The 23,611-nt window shown below is 37.3% G+C and overlaps 1 protein-coding gene across 2 annotated transcripts in view; it reads left to right on the top strand.

The window, feature by feature from the left end:
* MCTP1 (multiple C2 and transmembrane domain containing 1) overlaps window positions 1-23,611 on the top strand; it is a 117,297-nt gene that overhangs the window by 92,564 nt on the left and 1,122 nt on the right. For both annotated transcript variants that reach the window (XM_015812687.1, XM_015812688.2), the window contains 3 exons: window positions 161-214; window positions 21,997-22,106; window positions 23,161-23,270. In XM_015812687.1, coding sequence (XP_015668173.1) covers window positions 161-214; window positions 21,997-22,106; window positions 23,161-23,270 — 274 coding nt within the window. The remainder of the gene's footprint in view (window positions 1-160; window positions 215-21,996; window positions 22,107-23,160; window positions 23,271-23,611) is intronic.

Raw genomic sequence — 23,611 nt, 5'->3', positions numbered from 1 at the left:
GCTTCATAATATGTTACATAGTATATTAAAGCTTTGTTTCCAGATCAACTATGTGTTGTAATTTTTTTGCACATTAAAAAAAAACCTAACTACAAAAAGGTTAAAGAAACAAATATTTCCTTTTTAAACTCTTGATTATTGCTACTCTTTATGCTTGGAGGTGATGGAGGACATGCTAGAGGACGAGGAAGAAGATGATGACAGAGATGACAAGGTAATTATCTTTCCTGGCACTTGATACCTAGGGATGGGAGAATGTAGACACAACTCTGCTTTTGCAGATAGTTAAAAAGGAACGGGAGTGTTTTGTGGTGCAGAGCTGTTTATCATCTTAGCAATACCATGGTGTGTTATAGAAAATATTAAAGATCTATAAACCTTTCCTTCCCTTTCCCTCCCTTCCTCCCCCACCACATCATGTTTTTGTCCAGAGCTGGCCCATTTTTTCCTCTTTCTTTCAAGAACAAATATATTTCAGCCTGTCTGGAACTTGATAGCTGTTGTGAAGAAAAGTGCAGTGACAATTGTTTTTGAAGGACAAAAATGTGTCCTCTCTGGAGTATTTCAAATAGGGCTGTACCTCCAGGTGGGAGGAGTGTTGTAAAAATAGAAATACCATACTGTTTGAAAGTAGTCTATTGCCATCGGTAATTTTCTGAGAATTACTTGGTAGAAGACGTGTGTTGCACTCTGTAAGATATTTAAATAATCACAATTCTCATCCGCCTCTTATCGATATATTTGGGATTGGCATTGTGTGGCCCAGCATCAGTCTAAGGGACTGGTTGCTCTTTCAGCCATTGAGAATATTGCTCAGTTCCTAGGTTGCTGTTTGGGCTGAGAATTTCCACCACAGTAAATAACAGCGAGTTAATACTGGTTATTGAAGCAAGCAATAGGACTGCAAGGCTGTCCCTGGAGAAGAAGGAAGACGCATAGAGAGGAAATTAGAATGACCTTGTAAGAAAGAGACTGTGATGGTAGCTGGCAGGGCTGGCTTATGGGAAAGAAAAGTGCAGCAAGATAAATGTCTTTTAAGAACTTTTAAAATGAAGATATTGAGGGAATGAAATATTCAGATTATTTTAACGTGTTCCATTTAAATGCAGAAAATGCTGACCTTCATAAATGTTCACGTACTCTTTTAATAAACCATCAACGGTTTTTTGAACAGCAGTGGAAAAAAAACCCCTAACTTAATATATGCCTTTGACCTTTGTTGCTAGTAGAGGCCTACAGTTCTATATCACTACAGGAATTTTAGGCTGGCAGCCAGAAAACATTTGACATGTAGGAAAATGTACTGTAATTAGTTTACTCAGAACAATTAAGGTACATGTTTTGAAAGACGAACCTCTGAATATCTTTATTATTTCACATTCAGCAAATACATGATGCTACTTTTTTCTCTATATATTTTAATGATTTTGATAACAGCTGCAATCATGAAATAATGTCACACCTAAATTTCTTCCATGCAAAGCCATATGTGCTGTTTTCAATACAAAATGCTTAGCAATAGAACACATGATTTATCACGAAGGTCAACCCTATAGCATAGTGAGCTTTAACACAAAAACATTTTTCCTCTGATAAATGTCCTTCTGCTATCAATTTGGAACTTTTTTTTAACACTTGGGGGTATTTCATTATCAATTTTTTGTATTTTTAGAAAATCTCTTTAAACTAGACAACCTACCTATTCCTCTCTCTGATTTATATGTGTGGCTGTATTTGCATGTAAATGTGTGTGTGTATTCTTAATTTACTTTTGCTTAAGAAAATCCTGATAGTATTTAAAGGAGTTGCCTTATTTGGTTACTAATTAATAAATCAACATATTTCACTGTTTGTATAAAAAAATGAGGATAGTAATAATAATTTATATAAAAACTAACATCTGGAATTATATCAATATTTAATATTGGCAATCTGAATCACTTTGTAAAATTCCAAACACTTTTAAATTGAACTATTGATGCTAAACAAATATGGGTGATTATCTACAATAAATAAGTATATTTTTAACATGGAAACTGAATGTTCATGAATAATTTTTATATAAAATGATTATATGTCCATAGATATGTAGCACAATATTTAATGGAAAGATTTATAATGAATAGTTTGGCAATGGGTTGTTTTTCAAAGTAGACTTAACAATATTTTTCGAAAAGAACATTCTCAGTTGAGTATTTTCTGTATATTGTAAACTAGACTAAATCATAAGTGATTTAACTACTTCCATTTTAAATGAATATATAATTTGAGTTTTGAGAAAAAACAAATGTAAATTCTGCTACGGTGATTGATGTTGACCTCTAGCTCTCAGTATTGTTCTGTTTTCTCATTTGCTAAAATAGTAAAGTGAGGTCAGTGGGTCCTCTTATAGAATAAACATAAAAAAATTAATAAATGTGCCAAAGCCTCACTTTAATTGAAACTGAAGCATATATTGCAAGGATATAAAATATGTCCCAGATGTTTAGCCACACGGAGTAACTTAGTTTTCCCCGATTACCACAAGGCAGCTATTAATTCAGTAACCTTTTGACTTGGGGGTAAATGGGGCATTATAAGGCTGAGAACTACAGCACCTGTTTTCTATTTGATAAAGACCTCTGCACACTTTCCCTTAGCTGTTTCATGTGTTTTTGCTTAGCATATTGTTAGGTGATTATGATAAGGCTCTTTCCTCAGAACTGGTGTAGAGATTAGACACTTAAGCAAAATGAGTGGGTAACTTATTTGCTACTCAACCAAGTCTGTGTGGGCATTCAGAGAAGTATTTTTTTTTTAAGCTGGAATAGGATTGTGGGTTTTGATAGTTCCGACTAAAGTTGCAGGATCATAGCTATAATCAACCCCAATGTCTGTTATCAGTCTTGTCTTGTATAAGGAGTTTCATCGAATTTATGCAGAGTAGTTCTGATTAAAAATCTTTCTTATTCAGATATGATTTTAGTATTAGATATGCTATGTTATTCAGACTTGCTGTTCAGTTAATATAGTCATATTTTATGTGAATATTATTTCTTTATATAAGAAATGTTCATTTTCAGATAAGATAATAGCTCTCATTTTAAACATATACAACATGTTGCTGACATATACTGTGTTTCCCTGAAAATAAGATTTATCCCAAAAATAAGTCCTAGCTTGATTTTTACATGTGCGCCCAATATAAACCCTACCCCAAAAATAATCCCTAGTTTTGGGGCGAGGCACACGCGGAAAAACCAAGGTAGGGTGGTTGTGGGGGGTGTGGAGCTGCCCCACTTGCTCTGCACCTGCTTTACCTTAGGACCGCTGCAGTCAGGCCTCCTGCGCCCTGACACCTATCGTACCACTGCTTGAGTTCTTCTGCGGCTACTTGCGGCCACATGGCACATTGCACCGCTGCTGCCAGTTATGGCATGAGGCCACGAGGCTCATTGTGACAATTGCGCCAGTGCCATTGCTTGCGGCAGGAGGCCACGAGGCTTGTCACGGTGATCACGAGTGGGCGCGATCGACACAGTGAGCCTCATGTCCTCCTGTGAGTGGCAGCACCGGCATGATTGGCATGATGAGCCTCGCAGCCTCCTGCCGCAACCAGTGGCACCGGTGCAATTGGCGCAACAAGCCACATGGCGTCTTGCCGCAACCGGTGGTAGCGGCATGATTGGCGCAAAAAGCCTCAGGTGTCTTACAGCAATTGGCAGCAGCACGACAGATGTTGGAGCATGAGAGGCCTGGCTACGGTGATCCTAAGGTAAGCAGGTAAGACATCCCCCGAAAATAAGACCTGATGTCTCTTTTGGAGGCAAAAAAAATATATAAGACCGGGTCTTATTTTCAGGGAAAACAGTAGTAATGAAAGTATATGTTACATTATGGGGAAAAAAATAGATTGTTGGTTCAGTTCTGAAAAAACATGCAAAATTCACCATTGCTTGCAAGATTGCACCATTTAATTACAGAAAAAGACGATAATTGTATCTACCTTCTATTATTAAAATTCAAGCTATTTAGTAGATGAATGCATCTACTAAACAGCTGCTTAACGTTATAACACTCACAATTACATGAAATTAAGCCACTCTTTAAGAAGCTTTGTCCAACTGAACATTTAGGAGGTTATATAATATATTCCTTACCCAAATGTACCATATTCCTTTCAGTAGGTACAATATAAATATATTGCATTTCTTTATTAAACAAAACTGCCTTCTCTGTCACAGTGTCTGCTCTATTGAAGTGTTCCGTGATGATTTGGATGACCCAACCCTGTTGGCATTTCATAGGGCATCAAAGATCTGGATAGTCCCCCAGGAAGTTTAAACCAACCCTAACTAGTTCATTGATTTCATTGAGTTAAACAGATCCCAGGCATATTATTTTGGATGTTAATTGATAATTTTTTGGTTTTAACCTCTTGAGCACTGCCTAGTCATTGTTGTGATATAGCTGCTATATAAATATGTAGAAATAAATATATGAGTAAAAATGGAGAGCTTATTAATGTGATAATATATGTTAGCACTGATGGTGAAATTATCTGAAAATGAGTGCTACTAAGGGATATATTAATCACATTTCTGAAAAGCCTTTATTTCCTGCCTTCATTTGCCCTTCTCCAAATAAGCCTCCAATGACTAAAAAAAGTACTTGAATCATATTAATCCATGAAAGCAAGAAAGGATGATAAACAGAACTCATAACTGGATGATCACAATCACTTTGTTAGCACCAATTAAATTAACACAAACATATATTCAAGCTTTTGAGTTCCCCAGAACTGTTTATCATGTCTTTTAACATGCAGCCATGTTCAACTTCAATTGTATTTCTCCTTTCCATTATCTGGAAAGGAGATAATAGTTTTTGTAATTTCTTGCCTGATAGAGAGTTCTACAGAACTGAAAGGTTTATGCATACCTTTCTGATATTTTATGTAGTCTTTCTGGTCAGAGTCTATAGTTTTCAGAGAAGGTATTAACAGAGGGATAGAACCAAGATCACATGAAGTGCTAGCACCACGTTATAATGCCTTGGTAAGACCACACTTGGAATAGTGCATCCAGTTTTGGTCACCACATGTAAAAAAGATGTTGAGATTCTATAAAAGTGCAGAGAAGAGCAACAAAGTTGATTAGAGGACTGGAGGCTAAAACATATAAAGAATGGTTGCAGGAATTAGATATATCTAGTTTAATGAAGAGAAGGACTGATGTGACATAATAGCAGGCTTTCAATATCTAAGAGTCTGCCACAAAGAAGAGGGGGTCAATCTATTCTCCAAAGCACCTGAAGGCAGAACAAGAAACAATGAATGGAAACTAATCAAGAAGAGATCCAGCCTAGAATTAAGGAGGAATTTCCTGACAGAATAATTAATCAGTGGAACTACTTGCCTTAAGAAGTTGTGGGTGCTCCATCACTGGAAGTTTTTAAGAAGAGATTGGACAACCATTTGTCTAAAATAATATAGGGTCTCCTGCTTGAGCAGGGAATTGGACTAGAAGACCTCCAAGGTCTCTTCCAACTCTGTTATTGATTTTACATTCTTGGAACCTGTTTTTTGTAACAACACCTAGGGAGGTAGTCTTTACTGCAGTTGTGTCGTTTCTTTATATAATATATAAATATATTTTTATATACCAGTTTCCTTCAGTTAACTTATAACACACAATATTTTGATCTTGCCTTTCATTTTAATTTCACAATTAACTTGTGAAATGATTTAGTGTGTGAAGTTTTTTGAGAGAGCAAGCAATTGAAGATGATTCTCTTGGAGGAAAAAGCCAGGCAGGCTACCTAAGCAGATGTTGTCAATTAGTTTGAAATTAAAGTCAGATGTGGGATTGCATCCTGTTCTAATTCTGATGCAGACTTGGGCTCTACAATCAAGGAGGTGGAGCACCTGCTGTAGCAAAGATGATATGTCACTAGGACATTTCTCTGTTTAGCTACCTATTCCCTTCTCCATCTGACTTTATTTTTTTAAATATTCCTTTAATTAAAACTAACTAGGAAGCTAGCATGCAGCAAAGTAAATGTATTATCTTCTATAGCAACTTTATTTACATGAATGTCTGATTTCTATAAAGGCTCCTTGGTACATGTGTAGGAGGTCAAGAGTAAATTTGTTTAAACCGTAGATAATCTTATCTAAAGAAAACCTTTGCTAAATTAGATTCACAATGGCATGGGCTCATTTGCTGGCCTAGATTGTGAGGATTGGTTTTAGAAACTTTTCAGTGTTTCTAAATTGCTGTTTTAAATGAAATTGTTCCTTCATTCTCTGTACTGGCACTCTTTTATACTCTGCACTTGTTTCCTTATACATTGGCACTGTATATTACCAAATAGGCCAAAAACCAGTGTCATAAAATTAACAATACATTCTTAAATCAGTAAGTATTGATAATGGAATATTTGGGCTTTTATGGCACATATTTTTTTAGCAAAAGAAATAAATAAATCTGAATCATTATTGGTAATATCTGTTGAATTTAGGCTTGCCATTTATTCCCTCTGTCTGCCCAATAGATTTTTTCCCTTTGTAGACTGTTTTTAGTAACAATGCATCGTGGCAGGCACTAGGATTAAGTCTGGGTAGTTACTACATTTTTGTACCGTTGTAGTAAATTATTTAGTCTTTTCATACATCCCATTGTAACTCCAGGCATTTTTACATGAAAAACAGGGTAGTCTTACTTTAAGTTAAACTGCTGAGGTAATTTTCCCCAAACAACAAATAGGATTTATTAAGTCTATCATTCAGTAATACTATAAAAGTTTTGATTGGAAGGAAATAGCCTTTCTTTCTATTGTAAAATGTGTTCTCAATCTATAGAGCTCAGCCTGTCTCACTAACTGTTGCAATTATTTTGTTTGATCCAAAGGTAGCACATAAATCATCTGTTAACATAGTTCCCTTAAAATGAGTTATACCTGCTGTAACAAAAATAACTTTAGTCACTATTGAACTGAAAAAGGAAATGATTCAGAAAATGTAACAGTTTGATTCCTTGCCTTAATTCTTGTTATTTAGACGATTGTCTCTGCCTAATTGACAGATGTACTACCAGACAAATGAGTTCTAATTTTTTTTAAATAAAGAATGAAACACACCAACTTGAAGATTTGTTTTTTAGTATTCTATGCCTAGGTGTGTCAAGTATCATTATTTCATTACTGTCTTTTCTTCACCAGGCTAAACCTAACAGTGCCACCACATTTAGTAATTTGTGGAAGAGGGGTGGGGAAAGCAAATACTTAAAGAACAGTCTGAAGTTTTAGGATAATCTTACCAAACTGGAATATTAGGCAAAAATGAACAGTATTTATTTCAACAGGGACAAATACAATTGGATAGGACAATTCGGAGGCATGATGTGGGTCTGTTCTGGGCAGCAGTATACATAAAAAGAATCTGGATGTTTTGGTAAAATCATAAGTTGAATTTGAGCCAACAGTATGATGCGTCTGAAAAAAAAAGCAAATGTAATCTTTGGTTGCATCTGCAGAAGTACAGGTAATCCCCGAGTTATGAGCATTCCCTTAGTGAACGTTCAAAGTTACACGATAAGTGCCCCTAGTGTTTATGAACAAGTCCCAAAATTACGAATGTTGCAGCACAACGGCAGTCATTCACTCTTACAAACAACCGTAGAGGCACTACAACATTCACCCTGGCCATTCCCTCCCCCCCCACCTGCCGGCTCTCCATAGGCACTAGACGTGTGGATACTCACCTTGTGAAGATCTAAAGAGCCTTCACTTTCTTGGCCTATTTCGCTGCTTCAGGCCTTTGGTGCTTTCACAGAGAATGGAGGCATAAAGTACCATAAGATCATTCAAGATCAGTAGTGCGAGATACCATGCTAGTTATCTTGCGTGATCTCACGGTACTTTTGGCTTCTGTTCTTTGCAAACGGAGGCCTGGACGAAGGCAAAAGGCTTTGCAAATGGAGGGAAGGCCTGAAACATCAAAGCCTTGCCTTCGTTTGCACAGCCTTTTGCCACCTTTGCAAAAAGCCTTTGCTCCCGAGAACGGAGCACCAGATTGATGTGCGCATTGCCCCCAGCCTCCTTTTTGCCAGCAGAGGGCTTTCCTGAAGGCCCCTCTGCCAGTGGGAACAGAGCTGTGGGGTGATGTGCGCGTCGCTCCGGGCCTCCTTTTCACTAGCAGAGGCCTTTCCTGAAGGGCTCTGCCAGCGGAAAGGAGGCCGGGGGCGATGCACGCGTCGCCCTGTGGCTCCATTTCCGCCAGCATAGGACTTCATGAAAGGCCTCTGCTGGCAAAAAGGTGGCGGGGGGCGATGCATGCGTCACCCCATGGCTCCATTTTCCTGTGCAGGCTTCTGTTCTCGGTGGCAAAGGCCTCCTCAAGCCCTATGGGCTTTTCGAAGCAGTGCCCCATAGGCACATAAACACTTTTCAGCCAGAGGCCAAAAGCTTCTGGGGGCCATGATCTCATGCGACTTAAAGTACACATCCGCTTTTGCAGAGAATGGGTGCCTGACTTCCCAGGAGATCAGGGCATCCAGAAGCTTTCAGTCACTGCGTGAAAAGTCTTTGCATGCCAACGGGAGGCTTGAGGCAATATGTTTTCACTTCCCCAAACCTCTTTTCAGCATGCAAACGTTTTTCTGCACTAAGCCTGGAAGCCTTTGAAGAGACTCACTGAGGCTGCCTGCCATTCCAGAAGGGGCAGACAGCCCGGTGAATCAGAGAAGCTGAGCAGGGCATGCTCGTCCTACTCTCCCTTTGCTCTCACCACTCACCAGGAGCAGGCAAAGAAACAAAGAGGCTGGAGAGGAGACAGATCTTCACAAGGTAAGTGACCCGGCATGGCAAGATGGGGGGGGAGTAATTGTGGGGACCCCAGGGGAGTGAGAATGAGGTATTTCAGTGGGTCGGGGGAGGCCTTGGGTGGCCTTCCCCACCCTGAGATACCTTATGTGTACTTAATGAACCGTGCATTCGATTACCGAATGTGTGGGCGAAAGCAGGGAGTGATTGCGTTCAAGGTACAAGATTCATTCCTACGAGCCTTCAAATTACGAATAGAATGGGCAGGCTCCATTACATTTGTAACTCGAGGACTACCTGTATACCATCAAGATCAAGACAAATCATTATTTTCTATTTTGTTTCAGACCATATCTATAACATTACATCCAATTCTGGGTATTACATTAAAGGAAAAACAAAAAAGAGATCAATAATCAATATGGTAAAGGACCTGGAAGGAAAAACTTAAAAACAATGGTGGGTGGCATTAGTAGGTTTAGTCTGGTGAAGAAAAAACTGTAATGAAACAATGGTGTATGAAGAACTTCATGTACAAGACAGAAAAGAATTGTTCATACTGTTCCAGAAGATAGGGCAAGAAACAATGGGTTGTAATTACAAGGACAGAGATTCGGTTTGAAGATCAGGGAAAAAAAATGTTAGTAGCAGGAGCTCTTTAACAATGGAGCAGATTGCCATAAGGAGGTGATGGACTCACTGTCATTAAAGAAAAGCTCTACAGCTGTCTTTCAGAATACTGTAGTAGTGAGTTTCCTGCACTGATCTGGAAACTGGACTGGACAATCTCCAAATCCTTGAGAGAGAATTATTCCTTTATTAATTTGCCCATCCTATAACTGCAAAACTCGCCAACTTGAGATAAGTTTTTCTATTAAGACTAAGAAAGGTGAGTTAATCTTTTATTTTCTTTTATTCCTCCCCCCCCCCAATATCACAGGCAGCTATATTACATTCAAGAAGGATGTCATTTGGTCTATTCTCACTCTTGTCTTTTTGCACAAAACCTTTTTCTTTAATCTGCCAGAAATGTGGCATAGATATTTCTTATGTTTGAAACCATTTTAATTGCAAATTTCAATATATTTTGTTTCAAGACAAAAAAGATATAAAAACAGAAATTTAGAAATAATTAGAAGTTCCCTATGCATTTATCAATGAAAGGTGGCAGATTTATCTTCCAAGAGCAAACTGATTTTCCTATATTTTGTTGTATTTGGAAGGGAGGAAAAGAAATTAACAAAGGAAGAAGAAGAAAAAGAAGCTAATGAACCCTAGCGAGTTATCTTCAGTTACTACTCTAGCATTTTTTATTTTAAAAAGTGTTCATAATAGCAATGAAACATATTAAAAATATGGTGCCAATAATATGTATTACTCATTTACCTGTTCCAAATACGGTGGTGCTTAAAAATTAGTGAACCCTTTTGAATTCTCAATATTTCTACATAAATATGATCTGTATCATGAATACAGGCCATCATTTTCCTTAATAAACAAATGAACAAGTATAATGCTGTTTGAGGGCTAGTTTGGTGAAGTGGTTAAGGCATTGGGCTAGAAACCAAGAGACAGTGATTTCTATTCTCACATTAGGCACAAAGCCAGCTGGGTGACCTTAGGTCATTCACATGCATTCAGTTCTAGAAAGAAGGCAGTAGCAAACAATTTCTAAAATCTATAACTGCCGGGACCCTAATAATGATAATAATATAACAAATGAATAATCCATTTCCAACAGAATTGACAAGTTTAGAGCAAATCAGCTTGAATCAATCACAAATAACGAAAAGTCTGACAAAGAAAAAGCCCTAAAGTTTTGGACAAGCAACAGAAGTCACAATAGGAATGCAACATGGAGCTAGTTGAAAATGCAGTGAAATTACCCAGCATGGAGAAATTTCAGGTAGACTTTGACTTACAACCATTTGATCAATAACCTTTTGAAATTATGATAGTGCTGTCCTTTCGGTTGCTCTGAACAGTGGCCCTTGGTTGTAGTATCAGGTTTGAGACTCAGAGTCTGTAGCAGTCTCAGCCAGCTACTACCAGCCCCAGGCCCTATTTCAGCCCCAGTTTCTGCCTCAGAAATGCTGCCTCAAGCCCCACACCATGGGGGCAACGTCCCCCAGTAACATCGTGCAAAGCTCCAGTTGCCCCCATCACCCTGTGCTTCATGGGCTCTGCTGTAAACATGTTTTATTTTATTCTTTATGTAAGTAATGGTTTTCAAGAGCAATCTGATGTTTGCAGATGTAGAGGGGGCTTTGGCTGAAGAGCCTAGTTAAGAAATGTCTCCCTTTAATACAGAGGTACTATATCCAATTTGGCTCAATTATAATGCCTTGAATATATAACATTAGATCAGGGGTATCAAACTGCTGGCCTGTGGGCCGGTTGCATCATGCAGAAGCCGCGCCCATCCCAGCTCCAGCAATGTGAAAAAAGTCATGACACGTCACGTGACGTGGCGAGTTTGACACCCGTGCATTAGATCATAACCTGAATTTTACAAGGCTTGGCTTAAATATACTATACTTATACTATATCTTCGACAGTCAGTTAGTGGTGGGTCTGGGTACTTTCCATCATACCATTATAGCAAAAGGAAGTCAGGTCATGGTGTAATAGAATGCACTTGGCAATCCCATCAGCAGGAATTGGCAATACCCTTGACTTATGGACCATAATGGATCCTGCCCATTATATTCATAAGTTGTGATGGTTGTAGAGCAGGTCACACACACAACTGACCCAATTTTACTACCTTTCTTTGTGGCACTTATTAAGTGAACCCATTTTTGCTATAGGGTGTTTTTGCCAAAAATTGAAAGTAAATGTCGATTTTCAGCAAAAACATCATAAATTGTGGCCATGTGACCATGAGATTCTGCAAATGGTTGAAAATGTGGGCTAGATGTAAACATCTGAAATGCGGTCATGTGACCTTGGGGGCTGATGATCTTCAGAACTAGATTGTAAGTACTGTACCTTGGGTGATCTGTCTCTACTTTGACTGGCTGCAAGTCAAGGATTACTTATATTGATTGAAATGGGAAAGGGGATCAATTCACTTCCTGTGCAGTTCTAAAATGATACCTGGTAATACATTAGGAACGGAAGTTCACTTGGTAGAATGATAGAATAGGAACTAAAGCCTTCAACAACTTCTTCCACAGTGAATAAAATTAATCTGTATTTAAACTTTGGTCCAGTTGCCATGATTTAATCTTTTAAAATACTTTTGGCCTGGGTGATTGAATCTTAAGTTTTCAAAAAGTATGCTCTCTCTCTCTCTCTCTCTCTCTGTGTGTGTGTGTGTGTGTATGTGTGTGTGTGTGCGTGTGTGCAGTGGTGGGATTCAAATATGTGAACAACCGGGTCTCTGTGTGTATGCTGCTTCCGGAAGTCCATTCTGAGCCTGGGCAACAAAAAATTAGCTACCGGTTCTGCCGAACTGGTGCGAACTGGCTGAATCCCACCACTCTGTATGTGTGTATCTATATCTATCTTTTTCCTTTTGTATTTGTAAACTGCATCTCTATTCCCTGCATTTACTGGTCTACTGAAATCCCATTTAGAGGGAAAAAAGAGGAGTTTCTTGTTGTCTTTTTCCTTTCTTCTCTCAAAAATCTTCTAATAAGAAATGCTATTCCTTTTCTTTGTAGAGTGATTTCAGACAAAAGAGAAACTATGTCCAATCAGGATTAGCTATCTCTTGTTACCAAGGGAACTTCTTTACATTCCCATCATTTTAACATGAAACAATAAAGGCATTTTATGTTTCTTTGCAGCAATTTGGTGAAACTGCATTTCACAATGATTTTATTTACAACTTTAACATTTGTTTTCTTGTGTTTTGGTTAAGACTTGACAGCGATCTATTAATTTTTCAATAAAGTAAATTTATCAGTTCATGGAACTATAGTAAAATACTTACATAGATGAAACCTGAATGAATATCCACTGCTTAGAATATACTAAGGGATTCAGCATTATTTGAGCATAGGAGGATGGATTGGGTTTGATAAATACTACTTCACCCTGAATCACTTTCAAGTAGAAATTGAACTATTCTTAAAACTTCTTTTTAGTAAGAACAACCAAAATGTATAAGATTGAATATCAGTATAACATTCTGGAATCAAAAGTGCTTTGAACAATAAATATTGCCATGTTACCCTGTGGTAAGACGGGTGGCCAAATTAAACAAAACAACAACAACAAATAAATAAATATTGAAGATAATTTTATTTAATTTTTATGGGTGGTTAGTAGGGTCTTTTTCTGAATCTCTCTGGTACAACTCAAAAATGATTATCTGAACTATAAATTTAAATTTGGTAATTTGTGTTTCAGACTTAAGTAGAACTTATCTGTCAGTAAGTAGTTATTTGATCCAGTATTGATTTGTAGTGCTAGATTTAGATTTTTTTTCTCTTGCCCCAGACTACCTGTCAGCACCTCCAAAATAGATTAATATCTTCTGTTGCTGTTTTCTTAGGGGGCTCTGATCATTCAGAAATTACATTCATCAGGAATATTTAATGCTTCCACAGTAGATCATTTCTGTGGAGCTGTCCCATGAAACTTCAGAAATAAAAGGGAAGAGAGTATTTGCTATGTTAGGTCTTTCTAAATATAAAAATAATATTTTCAGTAAAATCTTACTGGTTATGGCTTGTAAAATAGATTCTTGTGAGACTAATTTCATATGATTGCAAACCTTGCTCTCTCTGGGCTGATTTGTATATTCATGTTATTTTTTTTTTTGGGGGGGGGTGTAACAATAATTTGAATGGCTCTGAGCCCGCATAGATCTTGATAAAAATTGAATATTATCAGTTATGTCTTTTTGAGAGCTGTTGTCATTTTGACTGCTATTTATTCAGCATAGATTAATCAAATTTGAATATTTGCTTAGCCCTAAATAAGTAAAAGTTGACTAGAAAAACACATACATTTGTCTAAAAAGTATATTCTGTTGAGGAATGGAATAAGAAGCATGCAGGAAGCTAAATGTGTTCTATTTTCCTCTTCTAAGGATCATAAAAATTTTACAATCCCTGTCCCTGTTTACTTAGTGTTGCTCTGTCCTAGATCTGACAGTGTATACCTCCAGTAAGATAATGAAATCCATGGAAAGTAGGAACAAAGAATAGAGGAGGGGAAGACATCAAATAATGGCAGCTTTTATTCCTCACTGTTGAACTGAAAATAGATAGTTTGCAACCAAGGTTAAAAAAGCATTAAAGCTTATTTACAAGACAATAAATAATACAAAACCTACCTGACAAATATTGGAGATAAATGCTGTCATTGAATTCTTCTATTGTAACTGCCAATGTTTCCTTTGTTAGATTCACTAGAATAAGCAGGAAGATGGGAAACATTTTTCATAGGTCTAGAGTCCCAATTTCTATACTCCTTGAAAAATGCTACATTTTCTCATATTTATTAGACTTAGATTAATTGCTGCATTTTAAAAAGACATTGAAATCCAAAAATCCCCCTGAAATAACATTGTGATCTTTATACTGCGTTTAGCCTGATGCTTCTTTCAAACATTGCTGCCTTAGGACTTTATATTGAAATCTATAGCCATATAATATAGTCCTAAAGCCTAGAAGGCCTTAGGACTATATTACTGGAAGGAGAACTCTTCCCGTATTTCCTAACTAGACACAACTACCCTTATCAGAGATCCACCTCTAGATTTCCTTGCACAGAAAGCAGCTGAAGAAATGAGGAAGGTTATAAATTTGCCTGAAATTGCACCATCCTTCTAACAACAAGTAAAAGACCTTTTTATTTTCATAGGCTTTCTGGAATCATTAGTGAGATACTAGACAATCTGTGACCCACTGGGTCATTTTTCCTTCCATATGTAGCACTACCCTCTTAAGGACCACCAAAGCCCAGGCCTTCCTAGCCCTCCCCCTTCAGTCTCACTCACAGCCGCGCTCTCAAACGTTGGCAACAGTGTCCTTTTAGCGGGAGTTCACGCAGAGTGGAGAGATGACAGGTTCTTGTCGTCAAGGGACTCCCAGGAACAAAGATGATGCGCCCTAACCACAACAGTCAGTGCATGACAGTACTTAGCAGCCCTAGGCAGTTGTGACAATAATAGTCAGCAGTTTGCAGTAGCCATTTGGGATGCAAAAAGGGTGGGGAAATCCTCCGGCTCCAGGCAGCAATGGGGAACGCGAACAAAGACGGTCGACACTCCGCAGCCATAGCTTGCTCCACAGAAGCAGCTCCCCACAGTGTCCACACTCGTATCAGTAATAGTAAGCAAAGTTCGGATGGCCGCTGGTCTCCGAAACCACAGCGACCAGCCTCTCCTTCTGTCAATGCTCATAGTCCCAGGTCTCTCTATGGCAATTCCCCTTCCCTCCCTTCTTTTATTGTTAAAATCTGAATCTAACACTCCAGCAAACTTTCTCTCTGCCCATTCTCTCTCTCTTCCCTCTGCTCAGGATATTCCCCCCCCCACGTGAAAGAAGCAATAAAACTCCGCTTTCTCACACTCTCTTTCCATCCCTCTCCTTTAGAGAGAGGGAACAAGCTAAAACCCTCAAACTCCTCTTCGGCTTCACCTGGTCTCTCCCCATTACAGCAACAGCCACCCCCATCCTTTTTGTCCTTTTCCTCCTTCTTCTGCCCGATCCACGCCCACCGCGCCCAAACCGGCCACAGCTGTCCGAGCTTCCACTTCCCTCTTTCCAGCCAGGCTCCCGCAAAGCCTCTCAGCCAACTCTGCTACACATACATAATATAGGCTTGCACTATTTCTCTCTTCCCCTCCTGATCTTCAGGGACAACCATAGTGAAGCCTCCTCCATCCCCTCTGCTGAGCTGCAGAACTGCCTGCTATTTTGCAGAGAGAGGAGGAAAAAAGGGAATGGCAGATGATGAGAAGAGCTGTACCCTACCACCCCATTCCAGCATGTCTCCAAGGGCTCCCTCCCTCCAGGGAGAAAGAGGATTCATCCATTGCTGGAACCTCCCAGCTAGCAATGTCTTTTCTCTTCCCACATTTTTTATTTTATTATTTTATATTTATTATTTTTATTATATTAAATTTATATGTCACCCTTCTAGCTATCCAGAGCAACTCTGGGTGGCTTATGATATACGCTTGCACCATTTTCCCTTCCCCCACAACTTTCAGCAGAGCTACAGTGAAACCACCACCTCCTCCTCCTCCTCCTCCTCCACTAACTTACAGAACTACCTGCCACTTTGCTAAGAGGAGGAGAATAATGGAAGCTGTGGACCACTGCACCCCTATTCTCTATTCCAGAATGCCCGCAAAGACCTCCTCTCTCCAGGGAGGAAGGGGGCTCATCCATCAACTGCTGTTGTCCCCAGCCAGCTTTAGCTTACTGAGAGGCATCTGAGTTTCTCCCTTGTCCTTGCCTCACTTATCATCCTTGTTAAGAGATTTCATATCTTGACCTTGGTTTCAAAGCTTCCTATGGCTGCTTGTCCATTAGGCCTTGCTACCAGCCAATTGGGTGTAGGGGTCAGAGGGAGATGGGAAAATGATATGTATGTGCCCCTCCCATATTTCCTTACATCCTGCAACTTATGGGTTTCTGGGAAATGTAGTTGAAATGTGCAGTGGTGCTGAAACAACAACAAATTTCCCAAATTTCCTTCCCATTCTGTACGATTCTATAAGTTACTCTATTTGAGTTACCATCATTCAATTGTTGCGCTATATTTCCAATTTCATCTTATGGAATGTTACCGGCATGAGAGTTTTAGTAGGATATATAGTACCTGATAGTCTATTATTGCTTTGGGTAATGGTGCCAGCTTTTTGTTTATGTTATTTTATGATCTATTTAATATTGTTAAATATTTTATAGTACAGTATTTCTAGATAATTTACTTTATTTATACTTTCTTTCATTACAACTATAGTTAATGACCAAAAAAGAAATAATGACATAGTGACAGAAAAATTGAAAGAAGAATGTCACTTCAGAACTTGTTAGTACAGCCTTATAAAATATTGTATACAAGTATTGATGTCATACAAGTGCTTTGGCATGAACACCTTTGTAACTTTTGCATTTGCTAAATTGACTTTAAAATTTTCTACACTGCATTGGATTAAAATACTAATATTTCATTACACTCTTATATTGTCATTTTGAATTGTCTCAAGTCACACTTAGATATAGAAACTTTCTTTTCTGAAAAACTGTATTACAATCTGCACCGCATTTTCTAGTAGCAAACTCAAGTGATGAGTGCAACTGGATCAAAGCCAAAAAGAGAAATAAAAGAAGGTATATTAGATGATTTGCCCAGCTTTTGACAAAGGTGTTATCGGCAACTTCTGGGTATTGTGGGTTTGCTTTGGTTGTCTTGTCTGTCTTCAGAATTGTTGGTTCCCATCAACTTCAACCCTTAAACCTGTTTTAGTTAGGGGACTGAAACAAGGAAGTGGAGAGTGCATGAGTGACTCCCAGCTTTTTTAGCTTTACCTCCAGCTTATATTGCTCCCCATCATCCATCCTAAATTATTTTACAAAATGCTATGGCTATTTTATTTATTTTACCAGATTAAAAAATGTCTTTTGTTTTATGGAATAGATCAGTAAGTTAATGTTTTACTCTTCTTGTGACTTTCTCTATGAGATATAGAAATCCAATGTTTGTAAAGAAGTATTAGTATTTCTCGTCACCACCCTTTTAGTTCCCACAATAATCTCAAAACCTATCTCACACTATTTTGTTATAAACATTCCTTTTTATAGAGGTCCATTTTGCTGCAAATTGCATTATGTTTAGATTCAAAACAATAGTGCATATTTTTATTAAAATCAGATCTAAAAGCGTTTAATTAAAAACAGCATTGATTTCTATGAAATACAGAAGTTTCACTGTAAAACAAAATATTTAAATATCAATCTTTTAAAGACTTTAGCTCAAAATGTCTGCATCCATAACTATATTTGGTGTGCCTGTTCCATATATTAAAGATGTTTCCCCAAATTTCACCCCAATCTGATGAAACAAAAACAAAGTTATTGAATATTTTTATATATGAAGATGTAAAAAATATGATAAAGAATGAGTAGAATGTTAAGATTACATATTTGTGCTTTAGAAATGGGAGTTAATCGTGGCAAGCTGTCCAAGGCAATTTGGGCTGTGTTCCAAATCTGAGAATTCAACTGTAAAGAAATTTCATAGATAGCATGGACAAACCTATGTAAAAGTTAAAATAACTAATTCTTAACATATATATTGTGTTATGGGAGTTTTGTAAGTAAAATGGATTTCATATGAAGGATGCAATCTAAGAAGAAAATTAAAGCTGAACTTCTTGGGATATATAAACTGAAAGTGCCCATTCATGTTCTTTAACATATTACCATATAAATATTATGTTTGTCTTACTCAGGCCTGTAGATAACACATATGTTCTTCTGTTCAGGTTTGTACATAGTGTATCAGTGAAAAGTGTATCATCATTCTGTGAATCTTGGCGTGTTTCGTTCTCATTGGCATTCATTTATTGTAGACAAAATGCATAATCAGTCTTACTCATCTTCTGTAATCCTGCTGGCAAAGAACTAATGTATTCCAGTTATTGTTGTAGTCCTTATTACCATCGTATCTCTTTTGAGTTGCACAATAACCTCATTTTTATGTCACATTCAGTTTGTACAAACTGTGCTAACTCTTTTAGAAAATGAGTTCAATTCCACATTTATTTTCCATTCATTAAATTTTTAACCTCTCTTTTATTTTATTAAGAAAATATCCCAAAGTAAATATCATAGTCACCATTTTCCCTCTTAATATTTGAAACAAGAAATTGTTTCCTGCTCTAGATCGAAAATGACCTTATTCTGAAATATGCAATAAAATATTTGTTTCTCTGTGCTAATCCATAATATCAAATTAATCTGATGTCATATTTACCATGCAGTAGATAGGGAGGTAAAAAAATAAATAAGCAAATTATGTGGCGTATTTGGTGATGTGCTCTGAGGGGCTACTTTTACTGTGAAGTGTTTGGTGCCCACTCCTGCCTGAAGCAATTTTTGTTTTCCCAGACTGGTACCCTCCAGATATATTGGGACTGCAATTTACAAAATCCCTAGCAAATTACTAAATGCTGATAATTCTGACAGCTGTAGTCTTAATTAATCTGGAAAACAACAAGTTGTGAAAGACTGGCTGTTCAAACTGTTTGCAAGGCAGCCACCATCATTGTTTTTTATGTTTTTTAGATATAAATTTTATTGAGGTTGTCATAATATAAAATAAAAATAAAAGATAATGGGGAAATGGGGAGGAGAAAACAAGTGTGGGATAAAGAAAAAGAAAAAAAACCATTGACTTTCAATGGTGAAATGCTTTTTAAAGCCTTTACAACACATTAAACACAAAACTTTTTTTTAGTACAGGTAGTCCTCACTTAACCAAAATTTGTTATAAGTTCCAGTGGCACTGAACGAATGATAGTTACAGCCGGCCATCCTTTATTGCAGCACCCCACGGTCACATGATCCAAATTTGGTTGCTTGGCAGCCCACTTTCATTTATAATCATAGCATGTGCTTCATCTTACCCCAATGCCTATCTCCCCCATCTCTGCCCTTGTAGCCATTCAGATGACAAAATTGATTCCTGTAACAGCCCATCTTTGTTTTGAGAGGAAATACTAAAAATATTTGAAAATGGAATGTTAGGAACTTTGGTTTGCTGAAATTGGCTCATATGTTGTGTGCTAACACAGCACCTTGCTGGGAAAAAGTGCAGCTTTTCACTAGCCTGGAATATTTTCTCTGCAAATCTTTAGAACAGGAAATAAAAAACAGCTAAGGTTTCATGGGGCATGTGGCATTAGTTTAGGAAAAGCTGAACCCTTATCCTTCTGTCTGCCTCCTTTTTCCCATGCTGTTTTGTCTATGCCTGCTTTCGAATATGTCAACAAATTTTCTTTATGCTCCGAAGTGGAGAATGCAATAGGTCTGAGGAGAATAGTGGCCCTTTCCATTTAAAAAGAAAATGTAGAACAGATGTGAATTCAAGAAGATACAAGCTGAACTTGTTAAAATATTTGTAAAGAAAAATAGCTTCAGGATCTTCCAAAGTAAATCTCTTGAGCTCTAGAGATAGAAGAAAGGGGAATTTGTTTTGTTATTCTGATAGCATTCTTTCCGTACAAGAACTGATGATGAATCAAGATATGCTTCGATCTAGGAATCTAAATTGATGAATTATAACTAAGAACAGAAAGCAGTTATGACTTGAGGCTGGATTACTGTTTTTTAATAATTCTTAAGCAGAATGATAGTTTCATGGTCATCCTTATTTACTGAAAAGAATACTGTTGCAGCAACACAGCTAGTTCAAATAAAATCCTATATATACCTAGGATTACAACTGTGTATCTAGGGCTAAGCTGTGAAAAATGAGACAGTTTGGAGTTGTCCAGATGTTTGCAACTCATGTGATTGCTTAAAAAATCTTGACTTTATTATAAAATCATATGTGGCATGCATGAATGATATTTCCCCCCTCCAAAATAAACACTGACAAAATCTTAGCATTTATTTAAATAGGTTGTTGCATGTATGTTAGCCATATTTTAAGATTTATTAAGGAGATTTTTATTAAACTGTTACTGTCTTAAAGAACAATACAGATAGTCCTCAACTTATAACCATTTATTCATCAACTGTTCAAATTACGATGGCCCTGAACAAATGGTGGTTACAACTTGTCCTCAGATCTCCAGCTGTCCCACTGGCATGCACTTATGACTGGTTGCAGTACTCTGTGATCATGTGATTGCTGTTTGTAAACCTCTCTGCTGGCTCCCCCAGAAAGTTATTGGGGATGCTGGCAGAGAAGGTCAAAAATAATTCTCTCTTACCTGCATACCCATTCCCAGTCCCTCTGCACTTCACCCACGCTGGTCACTTGTGCATCCTCCCCATCTTTTGCCATGTCTCTCTTGCACTTTCCCTCACCCTCCCTAAGCCTTGCTTGCACGCTTACGCACTCTTCCTGATCTTTGCTGTTCCCCCTTGTGTACCCTCACAGACGCTTTCAAGCCTCACCATGCTTCTCTTGCATTCTCGTGACACCCTTGTGCCCTCCTTCATGTGTCAGTAGCCACTAACCTACCTGATAGCCTGCTTGGGACTATTCTGGTCCTAATTTCCATTGTAAGTCGAGGACCACCTGTACTTTATTGAGGAAGGCAGCATGACTTGAATCAAAGGATTACTGTAAGATGGAGTTTTATCATAATTGATAAAAAATATGGTTGCACTTTTTAAAACATGTTTTTATCCCATCTTTATTATTTTTATCTATAACTCAAGGCAACCAACATATCTATTACTCCTTTTTCCTTCTATTTTCCCACAACAATAAGCCTGTGAGATGAGTTGGGCTGACAGAGAGCGACTGGCCCAAAGTCACCCAGCTGATTTTTCATGCCTAAGGTGGTACTAAAACTCACAGTCTACTAATTTCTACCTTGTAACCTTAACCACTATACCAAAATTTATATATTTAGAACCAAATTGTTTTATAATCCATATAAAAACAACGGTGATGAATGTAACTAGTCCTTTTTTGTGACCGTGTCCTTAAAGCATTTATAACAGATTGTTTCTCAACCAATATTATTAACAGAACTTAACTGCCATCTAGTTAACTCCTTTACTTAGAACAAGGAAGACTGTTTTTAATGAGATATTAAGGAGTAGTAGGGATTATAAAGACATTGGTATAGAACATAATTTCTCATACTCCTTGTCATTTCATTTAAAATATACTTAATATATTTTGTAAGGCTGCAAACATTTTGAAAATGATTTGGAAGTACTTAAGACCTGATGTAAGTACACCCTTAGCTTCTCTCTATTACTTTTTCAAGTATGCAAGCCTGAAAAATGATGCCACTGCTTTAATAGTCACATTAAAGACATGCTATTGTAATTATTAGATTTGATAGAACAGCATTGCCTGTTTTTCAGGCTTATGTATTCATTTGTACTTGGAGAATACTGTTGTCCAAAGCAGAGGAAAATGAAAGATTTCTTAATGTGTTCAATTTAAAAATATGCTATTTTAATCTTTTACTGGGGAAAGCTGTAATCAATTTACCAATAATTGTTGATTGATCCTCTTTCTCACAATCCTTAGGACAGTGAAAAGAAAGGATTTATTAATAAACTCTATGCCATTCAGGAAGTGTGTATCAGTGTTCAGAACGTCCTTGATGAGGTGGCTTCTCTTGCAGAAAGGATTAAGAAGTAAGTAATGGATGCTTAGCTGTTCTCAGCTTATGTTCATATATGTGTATTCCCATTTCAGTTACAAAATGTTACATATTTTGAACAAAGGACAAAAATGTTACTACAAAAGTCACATCATTCTTATTTAGTCATTAAAGTTCTATCATTTGGACCAGGATGCTAAAATAATATGTTACCTAATATACTGTAGAACATAAACAGAAGAAAACATAAACCTACATTAAAGCAGAGGGACATAATTCCTTCTTTTATTAAGAGTCTATCCTGATAACCAAATATGAGAAAAAGCCTAGGATAGATAATCTTAGAGGGAACTGTTTAAACTTCATCTTTTCAATTTTTTATTCTTTTATTTATTATTAAATGTGTAAGTTCCAAAGACTTCCAAAGACTCTGAGATTCAAATACAAACATTAAAACAGAATACAATCAGGAACCAAAATAAGGAATAAAGATGACAAAAATTGGACTTGGAACAGAAAAAAGAATCTAAGGGATCTTCATTCACTGTCCTAAAGGCCTGGGAGAAGAGCTGGGTCTTCAGGCTCATTTGAAATACCATACAGTAGGATCCATCCAGATCTAGAGGAGACGCTCATTGCAGAGGGCTGGCACTATTACAGAGATACAATACACTATTACAATGGATACAATAGATGACATTATTTAATTAAAAGTACCTGGGTTGCACCAACACTGCCGGATTAATCAACCAGGCAATACTATGGGAAAGATTTGTGTATTTCCCTTTAAAGCCAAGAGGCACAGTATCAGGGAGGAGATTTGGAGAAAATTTTAGAAAAAATTGCATAAAGTTCAGTTTCTACAAAGTGTAAATCATGGAGTGGAGAGCAAATTTTAGGTCCAAAATTGCTTTTTAGAGTTTGGGTCCAAAGCACCAACACACAGCATATTTTATACTCATATATATTCAAAAACATATTGTTCCATTTCAAGATCTTTATTCTACCTGCTGCTGGTTGGTTTTTTAATTTTTTAATTTTTTTTCTGTGATGCTATTGTATTTCTGATCTGTTAATTTTTCATTCAGTATATTCAACTGGACTGTTCCATTCTTAAGCTGGCTGGCTATTGTTGCCCTCTGTGTGTTCACAATCATGCTGTATTTCATTCCACTGAGATACATTGTCCTTGTCTGGGGTAAGTAGAGTCTTTTCCCCCTCCAGAATTCTCTGTAGAAGATAGAACAAATAGCTTTAAATTTATGAGATGTATTATCTCTAGTGAATATCTGATAGTGGATGGAGAATGTCCTCTTTCTAAATTCTGAATGTATCAGATGGAGGTTTATACCAATAAAATTGAATAAGATTCTGTTCCTCTTCTTCCTCATACACATTTTCTTAACATGTACTTTTTATAAATACAAATGTTGAGCCAGTATTAAAAAAAATGGGTATATTGGTACATTGGCATTCATGTTTTTGAATATATTGAGTCTGTATTAGCAGTTATCATTCTGGCATTCAAAAGCCCAATTT

Source organism: Protobothrops mucrosquamatus, unplaced genomic scaffold (assembly GCF_001527695.2).
Source record: "Protobothrops mucrosquamatus isolate PMUCROS unplaced genomic scaffold, P.Mucros_1.0 scaffold106, whole genome shotgun sequence".
Taxonomy (NCBI): domain Eukaryota; kingdom Metazoa; phylum Chordata; class Lepidosauria; order Squamata; family Viperidae; genus Protobothrops; species Protobothrops mucrosquamatus.
This window is presented reverse-complemented; position numbering and strand designations above follow the sequence as displayed.